Source organism: Peromyscus californicus, unplaced genomic scaffold (assembly GCF_007827085.1).
Source record: "Peromyscus californicus insignis strain IS unplaced genomic scaffold, ASM782708v3 Scaffold_20__1_contigs__length_68692818, whole genome shotgun sequence".
NCBI lineage: Eukaryota > Metazoa > Chordata > Mammalia > Rodentia > Cricetidae > Peromyscus > Peromyscus californicus.
In genome coordinates, this window is record NW_026294503.1 from 40,532,992 (window position 1) to 40,555,492 (window position 22,501).

Genomic DNA, 22,501 nt, shown 5'->3' on the forward strand with positions numbered 1-22,501 from the left:
ATTTGTTAATATCTTTTCCAACCTTGTTCCAAGTCAAAGGGTGAATTCCCGGTCCATTAATCACTAACCAGGGACATTTCTCCTCCACATATTGGAAGAATTTTATCAAATCCTTTTTCTTTTCTTTTTTTTTTTTTTTTGTTTTTTCGAGACAGGGTTTCTCTGTGTAGCTTTGCGCCTTTCCTGGATCTCGCTCTGTAGACCAGGCTGGCCTCGAACTCACAAAGATCCGCCTGCCTCTGCCTCCCAAGTGCTGGGATTAAAGGCGTGCGCCACCACCGCCTGGCCTCAAATCCTTTTTCTTAACTCTTATTCCTCTCTCCCTAAGATTACCTTTCATCTCCTTGAGAAAAACAGCCTCTTTAGATAAATTTTTGCCCATGATCGATGGGACGACATACTTACCTCAAGACTCTCCCGCGTTGCACGAGTGATGCAGTCCGGGCGTCTCTACCCTGATCCTCTCCGGGGCCCCTTCCATTGTCCGTCATCCGGCAGGTCACCGTGCCTCGAGCCCCACGTTCGGGCGCCACTTGACCCGTCCCGCGGGCCAGGTTATTGGGGAGACCCGAGGAGGCACCTCCTGAAAGATCAATGGGGGCGAGAGAGAAGGGAGACCAGGCGCAATAAGGGAAGACAGAGTCAGTCTGAGTCGCATCAAGGTCTCGTTTATTGACTGGGTATTGAGGTTTATAAGCAGGGCTTCAGGCAGGGAGGGGGAGCAGAGAGAGAAGAATGAAAAATTCCTGAGGAAGGGTGAGGTCGCTTTGGTCCCAGGCCCCTGCAGCTAACTGATTAGCACGTACTACAGGAAGTTGTACAGCCCGAGGTTAGGCCAGGAACCTGTTTTTTGCAAGGTTTGATAAAGTAAGGAAGGTCACACAAAATTCAAGACGCAGCTGTCCGGGGTCGGCCCCCAACAGTTCCCATGTCACAATCAGAACTTCTCCAGAACACAGACAGACCCATTCTACATCACTGAGGATGGTCCCTCCTCGGGCTGACCCTAGACTATGCACACTAACTACTCCAGCCCACCAGACAAAGGGGACATGTATGGAGATGGCTCACAGGCAGTGGCCAGACACCCGGGCTTCTCAGCAGCAGCAGACACCACATTGTCTTCTTAGAGAAAAGCTTGGACCTCGTGAGCAAGCCCAGGCCAGGGTACTAGTGGCTGAGTCCCACCAAAAAGAGAAGAGTATGATTCTCCAGAGGGCAGCCACTCCAAAAGAAACTGTTCCACAAGTAAACCAGTGGGGGTAGGGGGAGTCAGGGAGCCTGCCTGAGAACCAGATGAACAAGGACCTATCTACAGTCCACCCACATCCAGCTCAGCCCACCTCATTAGAAGATACACAAGAGACTTGTCACTGGGGGCTATAGGCAGATGGCAAGAGGCACACAGACCACTAGCCCTCTGGGAAATGCAAACAAGGAGATGCCTATCTCCCTACACCAAATGCTGGCGAGGCGCGAAACCCCATGCGGCTGGTAGGAATGAATGAGAAATGGCACGGGCTCTCTGTAAAGCAGCCTGGCTGATCCTTACCAAAGGAAACAGGCAGCTTAGGACGTAGCAACTGCATTCCCGAGTGATAATAGGCAAGCTCCGCAAGTTGCACACTGGACAATTACATTTGTCTAACATGTTGACAGCTGAGTCTAAAAGGGGGAGGGGAGGCGACAGATCAGTGGTTTGCTTGAGGTCTGAGACGCCGGCTTCTCCAGCATCGGAGACCCTAACGTTGTATACTAGTCACGCAAAATGGCGTCCCCAGGGAGACTCAGCCAAACACAAAGCAGTTCTCCATTATTTCTCCCTAACTGATTGAATTGCAACGATCTCAAAGCGCGGTGGGGCACACCTATAATCCCAGGGCTCGAAAAAGGTTGAAGCAGGAGATTGCTAGTTCTAAGATAAAAGCCAGGAGCCAGGGATCAAGAACAGAGCGGAGGAGGTCTGAGCCAGGCTTTGACTGGGGAATCAGTCGGGTCCAGGGCGGCCACATGCCGTGCACACTGGGCATCTGCCGTCCCGGGAGCTGATGGGCAGAACAAGTGACAAGCCCGAAGACTAAGAAACACGACCCGAGGACTGCAGAACTGCTCGGAACCCTGAGAAGAGGAGGCGTCTCTGCGCCGTGAACGCCGGGAGAAAAGCGCCGCCAGCTGTCCAGAAGTCTGCACAGCCGCAGACACCTCCTTGGCATCGCCTCAAGCTATGCGCAAGGCCGCAGCTGCAGCACCGCCACAGAGAGGTCGGGCCGCGCTTCCTAGAGCGGCCCCGAAGGGGCGGGGAGAGGTGGGCGGGTCTACGGAGCCGAGCGCAGCACCACAGAGAGGCCTGGCGACGGCGCCTAGAGCGGCGCCAGAAGGGCGTGAATGAAAGGGCGGGGCTACCGAGCACGCGGTGCTACCACCGAGAGCCCCGCAAGGCTCCTAGAGAGGTACCGGAGACGGCTTAGAACGGTGGGCGGGGCTATGGTGCGCGCGGCAGCACCACCGAGAGGCCGGGGAAGGTAGAGCGGCACCAGAGGGGCGGGCGCCTTCAGGCGCGGGAGAGGCGGGAGTGGCGGGTCAAGTGGGGATTGTAACCGTTGTCTGCCCGCCCGCCTGCCCACGGCCAAGTTCAGCCGGCATCTGCGCCCGACACCCACCAGGTACCTTCTGCCTGCGCGCTCCGTGTCCCCGGCCTAGCGAAAGTCGGCTTCTGGGTCTTCTCTCCGTGGGGCGCCAGCCACTCGGCGGTATTGCGGAGGTCCCGGAGGCGGGGAAGGTGGGGCGGGCTTCCTATCAAAGCCCCTTGCTGTGGGGTGCCTTGAGCTCCGAGTCCCGCCGGGTCCAGCAGCACTTTGATGGACCTGAGCCGTTAGGCCCGCTGAATTGAACTAAGTTGTCTGATTGACTCGCACCCACTTTGTGCACGGGCCTGAGAGGGGAGGGGGGCAAATGAGATGGTCGCTGTGGTCTGCTGTGGTGTTAATGACTGTTTTCAGTTTTCAGTAAGGATGAGCCTTGGTGAACAAACGCCAGACACCTGAGGCCTGCTTGTTACGCCTCTCACCAAAGTGATGGTGTTTGAATTGGTACTGAGCTTGGATGCTGTCAGATAAGGACTCTCTCAGACGTCTCCTCCTGAGCTGTCCCACAAAAGACAAACGCTTTCGGATGGTGACGTTCAGACTCCGAATCCAGATAAGAACTTTATCTGCTGGGTTAGGTATGCAGGCATCAGTGTAATGCTTAGAATAAAACACCGTGTGCTCCCAAAGTGACAGTTGTGTTTTTGGACAGGTGTGGGAGCTCTAGATGGGAGTGCCGACATAGCCCACCCCTTTAGGCCTCCAGGGGTGAAGGGGATGGTGCAGGTTTAGAGATAAAGAGAGGTCACATAGAGAAAGGCTCATTGGCACAAGGGACAGCCTTTGGGGGTGTGATGGGGTTTGCTGGTTGCTGTGGATTATGAGGACAGCCCTGAGTTTTCCAGGCAGTATATAATGGAATTACCTCTTGCTGCAGGGTACATGCACAGTCCCAATGTGGGCAGGTGGAGAGGATAAGGATGGGCAGGGAAGTTTCCACTTGGGGAGGTGGGAAGTGGCCATGATAGGGAGTTCTGTGGGGTGAGTGAAAACCTTGTTCTCAGGCCAAGGAGTGTCTCCTGGTCAGTGGCTGAGTTAGTGAGAGCGCCACTCAAAGAGATGAGCATGCTCTGGATCAGTGAAGTGGGCTGGAGTTCTGGGGAGTCCACGTTAGTCTGAGATACTCATCAAAGGACAGTGGAGGGACTGCAGCCCCAAGAACTGCCTTTGACCTGTTGTTAATGCTTTTGTCTCCAGAAACAAAAGGACAGTGGTTCTATCTGCTTGGTGCCAAAATGCAGCTTCATAAGCAGGATGTGGTGAGCTGTCCCCGACAGAGTGAAGTCACAAAGAAGCCAGGCAGCCACTAGCTGGGAGCCCTCAGCCTTCCCTGGCTTCCAGGGTGTTTTCCACTTCCTAGGAGCAGCAATGGAAAAGCCTGCAGGCAGGAAAAAGAAGACCCAGACCCCCAAAGAGGAAGCAGGTGCTCAAAAGGCCACTGCCAAAGGGGAGAAAGCACCACGGGGGAAAAAGCCAACCAAGAGGAGGCCCCGGAAGCCCCGCAAACAGACTGTCCTGAGTCCCGAAGACGAGGCGCATATCTTTGATGCCTTCGATGCCTCTTTTAAAGATGACTTTGAGGGTGTCCCCGTGTTTATTCCTTTTCAGAGGAAGAAGCCCTATGAGTGCGGTGAGTGCGGACGAATCTTTAAACACAAGACAGATCACATTCGCCACCAGAGAGTTCACACTGGAGAGAAGCCCTTTAAGTGTGACCAGTGTGGGAAGACCTTCAGGCACAGCTCAGATGTCACCAAACATCTGAGAATCCATACCGGTGAGAAACCCTTTAAATGTGGGGAGTGTGGAAAGGCCTTCAACTGTGGCTCCAATCTTCTGAAACACCAGAAAACGCACACTGGAGAGAAGCCTTATGGCTGTGAGGAGTGTGGAAAATCCTTCGCCTACAGCTCCTGCCTCATCCGGCATCGGAAGCGTCATCCGAGGAAGAAGCACTGAGCAGGGCAGCCGACAACTGTAGATCTTTTTCAAACATCAGATGTTGGTCTAGGTTTCCGATGCAGTATGCTACTGATGGCTCATGTGACTGCCTCTCCCTGTCATCGAAAGGAGAACCCACCCATCAGACCTAAGAACCCACAGAGGCCTTCTGCCCTGTGAGTCCTCACTTGGTGGTAACACGGTGCTCCCCGGGGCTTCCTGCAGCTCCAGACGTTTTCCAGACTACTTCATTCTACTCAGGACCATCTTTGGAACAGCTTTGGGTCACCGAGAACTTACAGCTAAAGAGACACCCCTGTTGGCGAGGGCCACTGCCTCCCTCTGCTGCCTCTGTCTGCATCATCCACTGTGTGATGATCAGTTCTTTTGAAGGCTCCTGGCTCTGGATACCTGGCCCCATGAAGTCTGCTAGGGGCAAGGACCCCTGAGGTGGATGGCAGGCAGCACTGAGCAGCTCTGAGGACCCAGCTCCCCGTGGACAGCACCAGAGCTTGTTCCTCTCTGCAGCTAACTTTGGTGATCTCGAAATTTCTCTCTTGCTGAACCAACAGTCTCTGAGCTCAGCCCCAGTGCCTGAAACTGGACTGCACTGTGTACCCTTGTCCCAGCCACCATCGTAGACAAGTAGCCTGGACTCAAAGTGGCCTCAGTGGACCCTTGCACCCTACCATAGTGGTAGATTGTTTAGGCTAGGCCTTGTAGCTCCAGGGTGTCAGCAGCAGCTTCCACCCACTGTACCTTCAGAAACAACTGTGGCCCTGCCCCGTGGCAGCCCACCATTCAGGTCAGCTCCACTTCCTGCCTGTGGTTGTGCCTGCCCTCTGTCCCAGGTGCTCTATGAGGTCTGTGTTCTAAGGACAGCAAAGTGACTGCTGACCAGAAGGGTAAGTTGAGGGAAAGTTGGCAGAGATTTGGACTTAAAAAAAAAAAACAACCTAGTAATAGCTTTAGTCTTTGAGGACTCTACCCTGAAAGAAGAGTCCCCAGCCAGAACTCGAGATGGGTTTGTCAATATATAAAGAAACCACGAGAAATAAATGATGTGAGGTAGCTATGCTCCCTGGTAGGAATGTTTTACCAGGTGTGGTAGTTAATCTTCATGGCAACCTGACCGGGTAGAGGGTCAGCTAGGAGACATGCAGGTGTGTCTGTGAGGGTGTTGCCGGGGAGACTGAACTGAAGAGACAGCTCAGCAGGTAAAGGCACTTGCTTCAGAAGCCTGGCAGTTGAGTTCAGTCCTGGAACCCGTGTAAAAGTGGCAACAGAGAGCCAACTCCTCAGAATTCCTCTGACCCCCACCTGCACACAGCAGCAGTAGACACAAGAGACCTGAAAGAAAAACTTGAGCGTTCATCTCTCTGCTTCCCAGTTACAGGCAGTGTGACCAACCATGACACACTCCCCACCATCATGGCCTATATCCCTGCAAACCAGGAGCCAAGGAAACCCTCAGGTTGCTCTTTTCCAGACAGTTGCTACAATAATGAGAAAAATAACAAATATACCAGGTTAGTCGTCCTTTTTCTAAAAGCTGAAGTGAGCACCGAGTGTCTCTGGTACCGTCTGGGCACTGGCCTAGCCAGGTTTGCCGATGCACTCTCAGGAAGTGCAAGCTGAGGCTGCAGTTGGACCAGGGGCAGAACATTTCACGTGGAAGTCTTCCCACACTACTGTCCTTGTGCAGGCAACCCCAGGAGTATTGTACCAGACTTGATCCCCGAGGGAGAGCATGGCTTAATCTAATATGAAATCCAGTAGGTGAAATTGTGAGAAAATGGGCATCAGCTGGTGTAGATGTCTACAAAACACACTCAGGCACCTTGTCCTGGGTTCGAGGAGTTGCACACAGCTGGGACATTGGAAACCAGGGGTGTTAGCTGGTGGGAAGGCACAGCCCCTAACCCCATCCTTAAGGATGTGTGGGAAGGTTTCAAGGTACAGAGTCAGGATTTCCTCTGTATTGAGAGGAAACCAAAGAGAGTGTGTGTTCACTAGGGCCACTAGGCAGGGTGACCCGGTGCCATTCCTCGTGGGTCCGGGTCAGGGACTAGCAACATTTTATGTAAAGGGCCAGATTTGTTTTTGTCTTTGCAGCTACACAGCCACTCACCTGTGCCACATATTGTCACAGCCCTTACAGATGGCACAGCATGAGTAGTCTGGCCATGTGCTAAGCAGACTTGTCAGAGAGAGGTGCTGCCATGGTTTGTTTGCCAACCTTTCAGTTTGTTTATTGAGACAGGGTCTCAACTCTATCCCAGGTTGTCTTGGATCCCCCTGTGTAGCCTGGACTCAAACTCACAGTGCTCCTGCCTAAGCCTTTGGAGTACAGGCATAATCCATCAGACATGGTTAAAATAGATGCCAAAGTGCTCCCTTGTGGTTTGTTTTTACTTTGTTTGTGACAGTGTCTTGACATGTAGCTCAGACTGAGAACTAACTATATAGCCCAGTTATATAGTTGGCCTTGAACTCACCATAAACCTCCTGCTTCAGCCTTCAGAGTTCTGGGATTTAGAGTCATGCACCCCACACCTGGTTTCTGATCCATATTCTTTTTTTTTTTTTTTTTTTTTTGGTTTTTCGAGACAGGGTTTCTCTGTGTAGCTTTGCGCCTTTCCTGGTACTCGCTTTGGAGACCAGGCTGGCCTCGAACTCACAGAGATCCACCTGGCTCTGCCTCCCGAGTGCTGGGATTAAAGGCGTGTGCCACCACCGCCCGGCTCTGATCCATATTCTTAATGAGGAAAATGAGAGTTTGAGGCACAGAGAGCTTGCAGGCTGTTGCTTCGAGCTTTCCATAGGCTTAGTCCTTCAAAGCTAGATGGTGGTCAGACAAGCCAGCTAAGGATGCTGGGGTCCCCAGATGCAGGAGCTGGACAATGTGCCTTCTGCAGTTGGATGTTCCAGGAGGAGGACAGTGTGGACGGACACCGAATCTACAACAGCCCAACTCAGTCAAACACAACCCACGGGGTGCCTGCATGGTCTGATTTGATTGGTGGAGTACTCTGATGACACCTGTCATTGGTAGTGAGAAGTGTCGCTTTGGGTGGATGCATAAGGAGCCATTGACTTAGAGAAACAGAGCTGACCTGACTCGGCCTGAGCTGCTCCCTAACCTGGCCGGGTGGACTGTTTCTGGATTAGGTTACAAATAATTCCTTGATGTCTTTTCCACATTTTAGGATGCACAGGACAGAGCCCAGACACAGAATGCCATGTAGTCAAATACTTGCCCGCCTCAGGCTGGCCCTGGAAAACACCTGCAGCAGTGCCTGGGAGGCAGAGTCCAGTCAGCCCTCCAGCGAACAGGTGTGTTCACGGTCATTGTTCTGCTTTTGTGGTCCTGGGGATGGAAGCCAGGGTCTCGTGAGCACTAGGCCAATGCTCTACCACTTAGCTGTGCCCCAGCCCAGGGTTCTTGGAAAAGAAGAATTAAGTTGTTTGTTTGCTTTTTGGTTTGGTTTTGAGTAGACTGGGCTGGCCTCAGCTCACAGAGACCCACCTGCCTCTGCAGTGCTAGGATTAAAGGTGTGCCAAATATAGCCAAAGAGCCATGTTAAAAGCCACTGTCTTGATCTCCGAGAAGGAAGCAGGTGGTGAGAACGTGAGTCCTAAAGCTGAAGTCTCCTCCTTGCCTGGATGTTGCAGTGTTAGATGTATTGCTGAACCTTGTGCCTCAGTTTCCTCCCTTGCAATGGGGATGACAGTGCTCAACTCTAAAGAATCAGCTAGAATTCAGTGACTTGAGGTGTGGCAGGGTATGGCAACACATGCCTTTAATCCCAGCACTCAGGAGGCAGAGGTAGGCAGATCTCTGTGAGTTTGAGGCCAACATGGTCTACCGAGTGAGTTCCAGGACAGCAAACAGCCAGGGCTACATAGTGAGATACTGTCTCAGAGAAAGAGAGAGAGAGAGAGAGGGCGAGAGGGCGAGAGAGAGAGAGAGAGAGAGAGACACCATGTGTGGCTCATGCCTGTTGCTAGAGTTTTCCTGCCTGGCCCACAGTCAGGATAAATCTCTGTCACCCGCCAGTCCCACAGCCGCTCAAACCCGACCAAGTAAACACAGAGACTTATATTGGTTACAAACTGTATGGCCATGGCAGGCTTCTTGCTAACTGTTCTTACAGCTTAAATTAATCCATTTCCATTAATCTATACCTTGCCACATGGCTCATGGCTTACCGGCATCTTCACATGCGGCTTGTCATCATGGCGGCTGACAGTGTCTCTCTGACTCAGCCTTCCACTTCCCAGCTTTATTCTCCTCCTTGTCCCGCCTATACTTCCTGCCTGGCCACTGTCAATCAATGATTTATTTACTGACCGATCAGTAACACATTTGACATACAGACCATTCCACAGCACCTCCCGTTTTCTTTTCTTAAAAAGGAAAGTTTTAACCTTTACACATCTTTAAAGTTAGCTTGGTGTATTTGGGAATTTGAGCGTAGCTTCTCTTACTACTTCCTGCTGGAGGGGGGCGCTGTATCTTATGGGGACATAAAGAATATTTTAGGGTTATGGAGTAGTCCATGAGGGTGTATCGTCTGAGCCAGTTGCCTTGAAATGGTTTTGGATGTTGGATCATCTGGGCCATGGTGTCATCGGAGACCTTTTAGGTGGTCTTGGCTGGTCAAACCTGATGTATCTTAATCTGGAACAAATCCATAGCCTCTGACTTTCTGTGGAAACAAAAGCAGAGCCTCCTTTCCAAAGCAACATATCCTTACATCTAAATTTTGAAGTCAAGGTACCTTTAAAATATACATTTTGGCATAACTTAATAGTTTTTGTAATCAAATGTTTTTTTTTAGTTATGAATATTAAAGAGAACATAATCCAGATTCTCTGTGTGGTAGCCATCTTTATGTGGCTTATTTTTTTATATTGGCTTGAGTCTATTGTTTTAAACTGTAGTCTTTTAAGCCTGAAACGGCATTGGCGCTATGGCTGTTGGCTCTGTCTATTTTAGCTTTCCAACATGGCGGTGGTACGTTTTTTGTCAGCTCTGGGAGCCATTAACTCTCAGAAATAGTGGGTTTATGTTTTTATTAAAGTAGCGTGTAGCCCAGAAATCTCTTTTTTTTTTTTTTTTGTACTAGCAAAGGCTAAATCTATCACATAGTTTAATGTGTCATTTGTAGAGGCCTCATTTTCGCCATACTGTAGGTCGAGCATGTACGCCAGGAACCCGCCATAGTAGTTCAAACACGTAGGCTGCCGCTAGCTTAAAAGAGACAACTAGGAGCTGTTTTTAGTTTTGTTTTAGAATCTTTTTACTCAGGTTTTAGGTGGAAACTCTTGTCATCATGTTGGACGCCATTTGTAGTTGGAGTTTTTTTGTCTGGCCCACAGTCAGGACAAATCTCTGTCACCCGCCAGTCCCACAGCCGCTCAAACCCGATCAAGTAAACACAGAGACGTATATTGGTTACAAACTGTATGGCCATGGCAGGCTTCTTGCTAACTGTTCTTACAGCTTAAATTAATCCATTTCCATTAATCTATACCTTGCCACATGGCTCATGGCTTACCGGCATCTTCACATGCGGCTTGTCATCATGGCGGCTGACAGTGTCTCTCTGACTCAGCCTTCCACTTCCCAGCTTTATTCTCCTCCTTGTCCCGCCTATACTTCCTGCCTGGCCACTGTCAATCAATGATTTATTTACTGACCGATCAGTAACACATTTGACATACAGACCATTCCACAACACATGCCTGTGGTTTTAATGTACACAAGCTCTTCCTGTGTGTTGGCATGTTCACATTGCTCTGTGATTTTCTGTGTTTTTATGGGTATTTCCCTGCATGTTTGTGCACCACATGCCTGGAGTGTTCTTAGAGGCCAGAAGAGGGTGTTGGATCCTCTGGAACTGGAGTTGCAGTCAGCCACCTTGTGGGTGCTGGCCACCAAACCCTGGTCCTCGGAAGAGCAGCCAGTGCTCTTAACTGCTGAGCCGTCCTCCAGCTCTTGTTGGACTTCTTTTCTGTGTTTTCCAAATGCAGCTCACGATTATGAGAAGTCGCCCAACCAAAGCAGCAGGAAGAGGTCATGGTGCAGCCCCAGCAGAAGTGGGAGGGTGTCAGACCTGCTGCTTGTGCTAAGTGCACACGTGTGTCCCTAGGTATCCGTCCTCAGCTGGAGCCCCACGTCCCTCTGCGTCCTTCACTTTCTTTGGGTAGCTGGCAGCAGCAGCTTGCACTTAACCCACCTATTTCCTTCAGTCAGCTATCTCCTACCCTCTTCTCATTTACCAGACTGTTCTTTGTTTTTTCCAGGCTGCAGTGCAGATCTTCCGAGCAAGAAGCTCAGAGAAGTCAAGAGAATCAGTGTCTACTTCCACCACAGGGCACTGAGATGCCCACTGGGTCATGCGCCAAGGAGGCTGTCATCACAGAATCCGTTGGCAACAGGAAAGCTGTAGGTGGATGAGCTCAGGGAGGCCTTCTGGATGCCATGTGGTAACTACAGGGTACTTTGACTTGTCCCTACCCTGAAGTTAAGGTGGCTACATCACATCATTCACCAGCGACCATTAGTTCTGGCTCACTGTCAGCCTACCAGACAGTCCCCAGCACCAGCTCTTTACTTCAGTGAGACACACTTCAGCCTCCCTGGAACAAACTAAATGCTCAGAACCTTCTAGATGTCTTGAGATGTGTCCTGGGGCAATGAAGAGCACTCCAGCAGTGTATTGGGATTCTAATTACAGAAGCATACTCAACTGCAGCTAGAAATTTCTGAGAGGTACGAGGCAGCTCCACCTGGCAGCACCTCAGCTGCTACCTCTGGCGGGCCTTCTCCTGCAGGAAGGGCTCTGACCAGCACAGCTGCTGCTCAGCCTCACTTAGAGCTGAGAGCACTATTGGGGCCTGACGACAAGCAAGTGAACGAGAGCTCTGAGCTGCATTAGCATCCGTTCCTTCGGTCTCCTCCGGCCAAGTGAGACGTCAGAAGCCACCTCTAGGGAGAATCAGAAGTAGCCCTGGACTAGGCCCAGGACTCTTCTGTTGAGGAGACCACTGGTTTAGACTTGATTCTAGCTGACAACTTCAGTTCCTGGAAGTCTGTAGCTCCAGGGCACACCTGGGCTCCATTCCTCCTTGATCTTGGATCCATCCCAGTTTGACATCAAGACACGATCATTTCCTGTGCCAGTGAGTTCGGATGCCAAGATGCCCTGAAGAGTAAGGCAAGACCAGGGCCCTGGGAAGAAAGGCTGTGTACCCTAACTCAAGGGACAGATGCTCTGTGGCTTCAAGGGAAGATTTGGGGGAATGGGGTCACCTCTGGTGTGGACCTCAGGTATAGTGCAGACAAGGAGACTAGCCTATGTGCTACATTTACCCTAGGCCAAGAGATGGCTCCCACTGTCAGCCTACCCCTTCTAGAACTTTGCGCCTGTGGAGTTGGGTGTTTGCTTTCTCCTGGTTCCTTCTGAAGGAAGACAAGTAGATTACCCTCTCCTGACTCAGATCCCCTGGGACTGATGCTTTCCTGTGGCAACTCCCAGCCAACACCCAGGTGAGGCATTGCTCTGTAGCTGGGCCTGCAGGCATTTGGCTCTGGACCTGAAGGGGATTCTTGGCTCCTGTGAACTGGCAGCACCCAACTGGCCTGTCCACACCTCACCTCGGCCACATCAGCAATCTGGTGGAACCTCATCTTTCTTGTATCTGGCTGGGGCAGAGACACCTGTGTGTCCTAACGCCCTGTACATTCCCTGCAGGGTGTCTCCTGCCCTCCTGTGCTAAATTGCAGTGAGTGGTAAGTGGTAAGCAGCTTTAACCTATTGTGTTGGAGCAGATGCTGTCCCCAACCTGGTGTTTCTGTGTCACAGTCGTGAACTCTACTTTGATGTGAAACATCCTTGGTGCTGTGTCAGTGCTGTGCACATTGGACTAGCCAGTCTGTTTGCTGTGCACTCGGTGGCATCCTTCGTATGTGACCCCTCTGCTCCATGGACAGCCACACTGATCTCCTCATTGCCTTCCAGTTGCTGCCATGGTTTTGTGAGCAAATGCTGTTGCTGCTGCTGCTGCTGCTGCTGCTGCTGCTACTGGATGTCTATTTTCTCATAAAAGTAAATGTGTTTTCAACCTGCTTTCTGTGCTCTGTCAGGTGCCCTGCATTGTGGAGGGATGCCCTCAAAGAAGCCACTAGCTTTCTCCACTAGGGACCCTGAGCTGCAAGACCAGGGTCCCAGCTGGTCACTGCTTCTCGAGAGTGTCTAGGATGCTCCAGTGACCAAGCTCATGAGAGTATAATGTGTAAAAGTCGTCACTGCTGTACATTGGGGTGAGGGTAGAGGCTCTACAGCAGCAAGACATCCTCCTGCCTTTTTGACCCCAGATACTAGAACTCTAGGTTAGTGTTTGGTTAGTGGTTCAGTGCCTGTAGTAGGGACCCTGAGGGAAACCTGGGAATCATCCATTCATTCTCCATTTAGGGCAGGTGTTCTCAACAAGGGGTGATCTTGCAAGAGACACTTAGCAGGGCCTAGGGACAGTTTTGTTTGGAGGATCTGATGGGTAGAGGCAAAGATTTGGCCAAACTTCATAGTATACAGGTCAACCCCACCACAGTGGGGAGTGCTGGTGCCGTGTTGTTACTCAGGAAGCTAGGGACCGAGTTGGGCTCCCAGTCAACAGAAACACAAGAAGAACCCTTTTCTTTTCTGATCCATTCTGCAGCCCCAAGACTAACCTTAAAATGAAGTAGAAGGGTCACTTTAACTTTCTAGATCTGAGATAACAATAGTGAGATCCCTATCTCAAAAATGGGATGGGGTGAAGCTGGAGGTTTATCCCAGTGTTGAAATACACAGCGTACTTGAGATGCTGATTTACCAGTTGCTCTTCAAGAGGACCATGTTTGATTCTCAGCACCCACATGGCAGCTCGCAGTCATCTTAACTCTAATTCCAGAGGCTCTGTCTCCCTTTCCTGCTATCCATAGGCCTAGGCATGCAAATGGTACACAGACATACAAACAGGCAAAACAGCCATATACATATGACAAAAATTTAAAAATACATATCCCTCCCTTTGGAGGGTTTCAGTGCCTCCCACTACACTTAGAATAAAATCCTAGTTCTGAAATGGCTTTAGGACTGTTGTTTTGTCTAATCTTGCCCATCTTCTTCCATTCTCCCTTGCTTACCATATTCCAGCCTGCCTGCTGTCTCAGGTCCAGATGACTGGTGATACTCTTCCCATACCTCAGGACATTTGCACACATTACTTCTTTTGAATACTCTTGCCTCTCCCTACCACCTTCTCTCCCTCCTTTGATAGCACCTCCCTAGGTTATATTGGGCATCAGGCCTCCACTTGTGGGGTATACACCAGAGAAGACTAGGACATGGGTTTAAGTCAATAGAAAGTCTTTATTAGCTAGCCGGCACCTACACTGTGTTCGGGATCCCAGTTAAGCATCGAGCCTTCCTCAGGTTGAGCTTTTCAGCACAGAAACCATGTTCTGAGTGGAGATACTTAAGTTAACAAGACCAGTTAGCCAGAAGCAGAATTACAGAAGCCAAAAGGCAAGGTTAGTCATTTAGAGACTTTCCCAGAACTATGAACTTTGATGGATGAGGTCTTTGTTTTTGTTTTGTCAAGTGGTGCTGTCTACGTGCTGAGTTTTATGGCCTGAATGGTACTTCCATCCTGAGCCAGCTGTGCTAAGGTTTGGGGGCCTGTTACATTCCTCACTGGTCTCAGTGAATGAGTCAGATCGTGGACTCATCCCACTCTAAAGAGGTAGAGTTGGTCCTAAGGATCATTAATTTTACCAAATTGTTACATAATTGGCCAAATAGTTTAAGGTGCAGGGGTCCACCATTAATCCAGTCAGAGTGAGAATTAAGGGCCCAGGTGGTGCTGACAGTGTGATGGCTAAAGAAACTGTTTTCTGCTAGACAGCCGTCTTAGTACCCACTAGCCATTTGTCTGACTCCAGGCCCTGGGAGATAAGTTCCCCATAACCCTGACTCAGTGACTCCACCCAGAAATGTACAGCCCGGACCATCTACTTGTTATGCTATGATTTTGTTGGCTTCTGTAACCTGCTTGTGCAGACATTCAAGGACTATTTTGAGTTCTCCTTGGCTGCCTAATCTTGGCAGAGCAGAACAGCTCCTGGCTTGCTTGTGCAGATACTTGAGGTCTTCTTGTGGGTTTTGCCTTTTAGAATCCTTCCCTCACCCGCTTCGCACAGCAGCCTCTAGTTTGGCTCAGAGATTTTTGTCCTGCTAGCGGTTTCAATAAATTCAACTAATTATAATCCGGATTGAGTCTGTGGTCTTTTCCTGGGGGTCTCGAACTCCATAATATTTGGGGGCTCGTCCAGGATCTCTGGTAGACCCCAGACTACAGATGGTGGTCTTGGGATAGGCCCTAAGTTGGGGTGAGTCTGAGGTGGACTTGGAAATCCGGGAGAGCCCGAGACCGTGGCTGCCACAAATTAAGGAGTCACTAATTGGGGACACACCCCAAACGGGCAAGAACCACAACTTGGAGACCCTAGGGGTGAACAGGCCCTAGATGGGGGCAAGCACATTGTGGACTTGGAGGCCCACAGGACCCCAAGACTGTGACTACTGCAAATTTGCAAATTCCCAACATTCTGGAGGCAGAGGCAGGTAAATCTTTGTGAGTTTGAGGCCAGCATGGTCTACAGAGTGAGTTCCAGGACAGCCAAGGGCTGTAAAAAAACCCTGTCTCAAAAACAAACAAAAACCAACCAAACAAAAAAAGGTAAAAAGTTGCTGGCTAATGTGCATTTGAAACCCACACCAATTAGTGAGTTCTGTTCTGGAAGTCCTGACATCTGGGGTGACAGGAGAAATCAGACGTGATCATAGACCCAGTCTCCAGATACAGAATAGGAGACATCCTCCTGCCCCCTGGTTCTGGTGTACGAGTGAAGGGAGCTTCCACATGTCTGTGTTTATCTCGTCTCTGACCGTGTGACATTCTGGTTTGCTTTTGTCTGTGGATTTATGTTTTCTGATGTGCTCCTAAGTTTTGTTTCAGACATGGGAGCTGGACCGAGCATGGCTAAGACCCCAAGAGGTTGCATACTGCATCATTTTTTTTTCAGGATTTCCACAAGACTGACTGACTGCTCCTGGCTACCTCCACACTACACCACCATCATCTTGTTCTGTCTCTCTCATTGGTTCAATGAGCCCGCTGTTTAAGTCCTGTGGGTTTCTCACAGATTGTTATCTCGGAGATTTCTTTTCTGCTTGCTCTGGTCAGTGGATTCAGTTTTGCAGGGGTTCAGGTGTGCAATTGGACTTTGTCAGGCTGCTAGCTCCCAAATAATGACATGGAGACTTATTATGAATGCTTGGCCTTTAGCTTAGGCTGGTTCCCAATGAGCTCTTATAAAATTAACCTACATTAATTTTTCTATTAATCTACATTCTGCCACATGGCCTTTTACCTCTCTCCCATTCTGTGTGCCCGACTCTCTCGGTGTCTCCCTGGCATCTCTCGTGCCCTAGATTCTTCCTGAGTTCCTCTCTTTCCCAGAAGTCCCGCCTATTCTCTCCTGCCTAGCTGTTGGCCATTCAGTTCTTTGTTAAACCAATCACAATACACATCTTCAGACAGTTGTAAACAAGTATCTCGCAACACAGATGTCTTTGGGGTATGGATGATGTTGAAGTATTATTTTATGCTGTTCCACTTTATTAAAAAGCTGGCTCTGAGCTGGGCGGTGGTGGCGCACGCCTTTAATCCCAGCACTCGGGAGGCAGAGCCAGGCGGATTTCTGTGAGTTCGAGGCCAGCCTGGGCTACCAAGTGAGTCCCAGGAAAGGCACAAAGCTACAGAGAGAAATCCTGTCTTGAAAAACCAAAAAAAAAAAAAAAAAAAAAAAAAAAAAAAGCTGGCTCTGGACTTGGATTATGGCCCTCCTCTCCTGACCCAAGCATGCCTGTTTAAAAGTTTCCTCTAAAATCTCTGTCTTGGGTCAGACAGGTCTTCTGCCTCTGACAGGGAAAGGAAAAACAGCCCAGGAGAAGACACTCAGTGCTTCAAAACAGCTGGAGTGACTATTCCAATAGGAATTGCTGCTGTTTATCTCACACCCCTTTTCTTGGTTTTACTTAACTCCAACTTTTGCTAAAATATAAATTCATCTCAAGATTGTAAGACTATTATATCAACTTTCTGTGCCTTGAGGTTTGTAAGTGTATTGGATATGGTTAAACATCTGTAAAGAAAACAAAAGCAGGGCTGGAGAGATGGCTCAGAGGTTAAGAGCACTGACTGCTCTTCCAGAGGTCCTGAGTTCAATTCCCAGCAACCACATGGTGGCTCACAACCATCTGTAATGAGATTTGGTGCCCTCTTCTGGCCTGCAGGGATATATGCTGTATATGTAATAAATAAATACATCTTTAAAAAAAAAAGAAAAGAAAAGCAACCTGATGCCAACATTTCCTGAGTTCCCATAGTTGTCTTGTTTTTAAGGTTTTCTGCCTAATGGCCTCTAGGTTACAGGTACTTAAGTTATTCTGCAACCTGACGACTTTATAAAAAAATACTTCTGAAGCTTTTCAAGTCGTCTGCCTCCATCTGCAGACACACACAAACTGGTTATAAAGGAAAATTAAACCCTCTGTCTAAAATCCCTCATTAGTAACTCCAGATATGAGTTGAGCTTGTTGAAAGTTAGTATTAAAGGTGTGATGGCGCATGCTTCTAATCCCAGCACTCAGGAGGCAGAGGCAGGCAGATCTCTGTGAGTTCAAGGCCAACCTGGTCTACAGAGCAAGTTCTAGGACAGCCAGGGGCCACACAAAGACACCCTGTCTCAAATTTAAAAAAGTTACTATTCCTTCTAAAAGGACGAAATAGACCAGGTCACTGGGCCTTCACCTGAGCATCCAGGCGCTCCATCCTCCTAATTTATGCACTTAGGCCCAAACTGCATGAAGCCTCAAGGTTTTCTGGAAAAGCTAAGGCTTACAGGCTACAAACTAACAAGGATGGGGCCACCTCTGCAGCAGTGGGAAGGCTGTTAAACATACTGGGTAGAGGCTGCAGGTACTGTCTGACACCCCCTTAGGAAAAAGTCCTTACAACAAATGGTATATTTATTTGCTACTATTGTGTCTTATTTAGTTTTTATTTAAATTTTTAATCAAAAAAGACATAATAAAAATTAAAATGGCTAACTGTAATTACAGGTGTCTAGCTCTGACTTCTCCTTCTCTTGGTTCTTTTTTGTCTTTTTCTTTTTTTTTTAATTTTCCGGAGCTGAGGACCGAACCTGGGGCCTTGTGCTTGGTAGGCAAGCGCTCTACCACTGAGCTAAATCCCCAACCTCCGTCTTTTTCTTTTATGTGCACATTTGACTGGGTGAGGATGTTGGACCTCCTGGAACTGGAGTTACAGACAGTTGTGAGCTGCCATGTGGGTGCTGGGAATTGAACCCGGGTCCTCAGGAAGAAGAGCAGCCAGTGCTCTTAACCACGGAGCCATCTCTCCAGCCTCATTTTTGTTGGTTCTTGTTAACAAAAAAAAAAAAAAAAAAAAAGTGCCCCCATTCAAGGTCATGTATATGCAGAGCTCTTGATAAAATGTAAGACCAGTGGGGAAGGGTGGTGGCCTGTAAAATTCCAAGCAAAAAATTGCTTACCGATTAAGATTTCCAAATTCCTATGGTTATAGCAGTCTGCTCAGGGTAACAGAAACTGACTTAGATAAGTATGCCTAGCTACTTACGTCTTTGCTAACTGTGTTCAACACCAGGCTTCTAAAAATTTTTAGATTAAAAAAAAAGTTTGGGCCGGGCGGTGGTGGCGCACGCCTTTAATCCCAGCACTCGGGAGGCAGAGGCAGGCGGATCTCTGTGAGTTCGAGGCCAGCCTGGTCTCCAAAACGAGTACCAGGAAAGGCGCAAAGCTACACAGAGAAACCCTGTCTCGAAAAACAAAAACAAAAAAAAAAACAAAAAAAAAAAGTTTGATAAGTAGGATATATTTGATAAATAAGTTTTATAAACTCCTTAGGCCTGCTTGGGCTAGCAGAAACTGACTTAAAGATATCGGTCTAGTCTCTGTCTTTGCTAACTTTGTTAAGCTTTAGCTATTTGGATAAACTGAGCCATTCGGAAAAACTGTGATACAAAAAGATTTAAAAAAAAAAAAAAAGGCTCTCAATCTCTCCGTGGACTGTATTTATGTTTGTAAATTTCCCAGTCCCTTATGGACTGTATTTATGGTTTAAAGTTTTATTTTACTGCCAGAGGATTTTCAATTAAATCTTCAATTCAAAATTTGAAGGTTAAAACTTAACAGGGATAAAACTGTAAAATCTTAATCTTGTAAAAGTTGCTAACTTGTTGTAAACTGTTACAGATAATTAAGATATGCAAGGCAATGGTCAGTCACCTAATAAAGGATCAAATTCTTGAATGTGCCTAGACCGTTTTTATAGTCACGCTAAGTCATTCATTTACAGTATGACAAGCTTTAGCTTAACATGTATGTTTTCAAGGTTAAGCCTAAAGCAAGTAACTGAAAAAGTAATGGTTAGAGTTCTGCCAACGGCTGGTCTCTGAGCCAGGGAAGCCGTCAGGGAGGTCTTCTAAACATAATCACAGAAAGGGTAAATTCCCTCTATTTGGGGTGCGGTGGGCCAGAAGCAAAGGAAGGAAGTCTACACACCCTTTGCTGAACTGAGTTTTATGAGGTTTTTTGGGTTTTTTGTTTGGTTTTTGAATGTCCTGTTTGTTTGGATTTTTGTTTGTTTATACCTGCCCAGAATTCTGAGGTCTGTAAACACAATGGAATCGTTTTGTTTGAGACAGGATTTCTCTGTGTATGTAGCCCTGGCTGTCCTGGATTTTGCTCTGTAGACCAGGCTGGCCTCAAACTCAGAGATCTGCTTGCTTCTACCTCTTGGGATTAAAGGTGTGCATCCCCACTGGCTGGGGATGTTTTTTATCTGTGTCTAAAGCTTTAGCTAGTAATTGAGAGGTTTTGGCTATGAAAGCCAGGCCATTGTTGGGCCCCATTGCTGGGGGGGTGGGGGGAGCAGGAGACAAAGCAGGGGACCAGTTCCTGGAGGAGCTTTTAAGCTATTTGAGCAGTTTTGGTCTGGATGGGGAACATGTCTACCCACCCAGAAAAGGTACCTATAAAAACTAGCAAGTACTTGTATACTCCCCTGGCAGGCCTGATCTCAGTGAAGTTGTTTTCCCAGAGTTCACTTTCATCTGGACCCCTTCCTGGGTGAGAGCTCTCTGTTTTGGGTTTACTTGAGCACAAACCTGGCATCTGGCTGAGAGACATCCTGAGCCAGGGTGTCCAGTGTAGGTGTAACAGACCTTCATCTGAGCAACTCAGAAAGTTTTGTGGACCCCAGATGAGTAGCCTGGTGAAGGTCAGTTCCTAGAGTCCTGCCAATTGTTTCTGGGAGAATGATCCTAGAATCTTGCCCTCTGGTGTCCTCCATCCACCTGTGACTTTGAGCTGTCCATTTGTTGGCATGCCCCTTTTTTCTCTGGGTTGTACCACGGAGTCTCAGGCAACAGTGGGTCGGGGAATGTCACCGGAGTATCACTAGGCCCCATTGGTTTTTGTCAGGCAGCCTGGTTACCTCCTGCCTCAGGGGAGTCATCTTCTTATGTTCTCAGGAGTGGATAGCAGTTCATAGGGAAAGCCAAAGAGCCTGTAGGAGGGCCCAGATTTTCTCTACCCCACTCCACCCCCAGTGGTAAGAAGCCCTCTTTTTCTGTAGATCATACCATGGGCATGCAAGGTAGTAAACGCAGAGCGAATGTCTGTGTATAGTGTGATGGACTTTTCCTTTTCCCCAGTCTGATCAATCTGTTCTGCTCTCTAGGCTGAGGTGCCTGGCTTGGGCCAAAATGGCTTCAGTTAAAGTAACTATGGCAGCCCTCATGTAGCTGGTTTCAGCTTTCACCTTTCTGTGACAATCATGGAGGAGCACCCGTGGGTCATTAGCGGACAAGAGGATTAGCAGGGTTGATGGCAGTGGGTTTCTCAAACCAGACTTGATGGCTGTGGTGGTTTGAAAGAAAATGACTCCCATAGGGAGTGGCGCCGTTGGGAGGTATGGCTTTGTTAGAGTAGGTATGGCCTTGTTGGAGGGAGTGTGTCACTGTGGGGGTGGGCTTTGAAGTCTCTTATATTCAAGTAAGCTTGGTGTGGCACACAGTTGCTTCTTCTGCTTGTAGATCTCCAGCACCATGTCTGCCTACATACTGCCATGTTTCCCGCCAAGACAATAAATCTCTGAAACTGTAAGAGCCCCAATTAAATGTTTTCCTTTATAAAAGTTGCCTTGATCACAACAATAGAACCCCTAAGACAAGGGTGGACCAGGAGTAGGGCCTGGTACTGAATCACATATAAGATTTCTAGCTACACCCCCATGACCGAGCATGTGCTTAGTCATTGGGGCGGGTGTGTGTGTGTGTGTGTGTGTGTGTGTGCTTACATCCTACGTATTCCATGTGCGCTGCGTGGTCACGTAATTTGTGCATCATGATCACATAGTCTATGTGCATGTGTGGCGTAGCTATGAAAGCCCATATGCACATACATGGGGCGGGAGGGGGGCGCAGGGAGGGAGTCCATAAAAGGCAGATCCCATGTACTGTCTGTTGGTTTTAAAAAATAAGCGGAGCTGGTTACCGTGCGAGGAAAGGTCAGAGGCACGACAAAGCCCAGTGTCAGAGCTTTATTAGGAGGAAGTGGGGAACAGAAGAGAGTGTGGCCAGGCCTGGGGCAGAGACACATGCAGGAGAGAGGGAGGGGTTGGGGGAGGAAAGAGCAGAAGAGGAGGGAGGCGTCTGTGTCCGGCTTTTTAAGGATTCCCCTGCACATGCGCAGGTGGGCTTACCGAGCTACGCCACTCATGCACTGATTGCATGACCATGCTGCGAGCATTTGCACAATCACACAGCGCACTGATAACTGAGACCCCTTACTTAGCTACTGAACTGTGCATGTGCGGTCATATAGCTGGAGGGGCAGGATCCTAACACTATCCCCCTCTTCTTCCTGCACAAATCTTTCAGTAGGCCTAAGCACACCTTTTCTGTCCCCTCTTCCTCCCAATAAACTCTTATAGTGGGTTTTGTTGTGCCTCGTGACTTTTCTTGCATGGTAAACAGCGCCACATAATAACTAACACTAGGCATTAGACAGCCACTGTTCCGGTGTTCCTGAGAGAGCCTCGACAGTGTGGGGTCTGTGAGTGTAAGATCCTGACCCAGAGTTAACTTGTTTCATTAGACCAGGAGGTAGCCACCACAACTCTTAGACAGGTGGGCCATCCTGTGGCTACAGAGTCCAAGCCTTTGGACAGGTATATCACAGGGCACTTCCATGGCCCCAATTTTTGGTTAAAAACCCCCTTTGCCATGTCTTTGTTCCATGGACAAACAGATGAAAAGGTTTTGAGACATCTAGAAATGCTAGGGCAGGAGCCAAAGTCAGAGCTGCTTTTAAAGCCTCAAATACCTTTTGTTTAGTCTCAGTCCGGCTTAGGGGCTCAGTGCCCCCGCCCCCTTGTGCTGGTGTATACAGACCTAGCTATTTCCACAAACTCTGGGGTCCAGAGGCAGCGATATCTGTCCACACCTAAGGACTCTCGAACCTGCCTCTTAGTCTTTGGAGCTGGGATCTGAAGGATGGCAGCAATCCTACTCTGAGACAGGCTCCTTTTGCTCTCCTCGGCGGGTACACAGGTATTCTCTAATGCACAGTCAGGGGCTTTCTTAGCCGACATTATGTACCCCAAGATCTGTAACTCAGCAGTCCCTCACTGGCCCTTATATAACTCATTTTAGCTTTAGAGGTTAGGAGGAGGTATGGTAAGAGTATATATTG

The 22,501-nt window shown here is 48.9% G+C and overlaps 1 protein-coding gene across 2 annotated transcripts; it reads left to right on the forward strand.

Annotated features, from left to right (window-relative positions):
• The first annotated feature begins 231 nt into the window (after positions 1-231).
• On the forward strand, positions 232-21,744 carry Zfp41 (ZFP41 zinc finger protein). 2 transcript variants are annotated; one of them, XM_052748028.1, is made up of 6 exons: positions 232-2,663; positions 3,000-3,223; positions 3,843-5,491; positions 7,796-7,922; positions 10,899-12,387; positions 15,724-21,744. In XM_052748028.1, exon 3 carries the CDS (start codon positions 4,014-4,016, stop codon positions 4,602-4,604), a length of 591 nt encoding a protein of 196 aa, XP_052603988.1. In that variant the 5' UTR covers positions 232-2,663; positions 3,000-3,223; positions 3,843-4,013; the 3' UTR covers positions 4,605-5,491; positions 7,796-7,922; positions 10,899-12,387; positions 15,724-21,744. The 2 variants fall into 2 exon arrangements, with proteins under 2 accessions (XP_052603988.1, XP_052603987.1); XM_052748027.1 differs by lacking the exon at positions 15,724-21,744 and having other exon boundaries at positions 10,899-14,906.
• Positions 21,745-22,501: the final 757 nt, after the last annotated feature.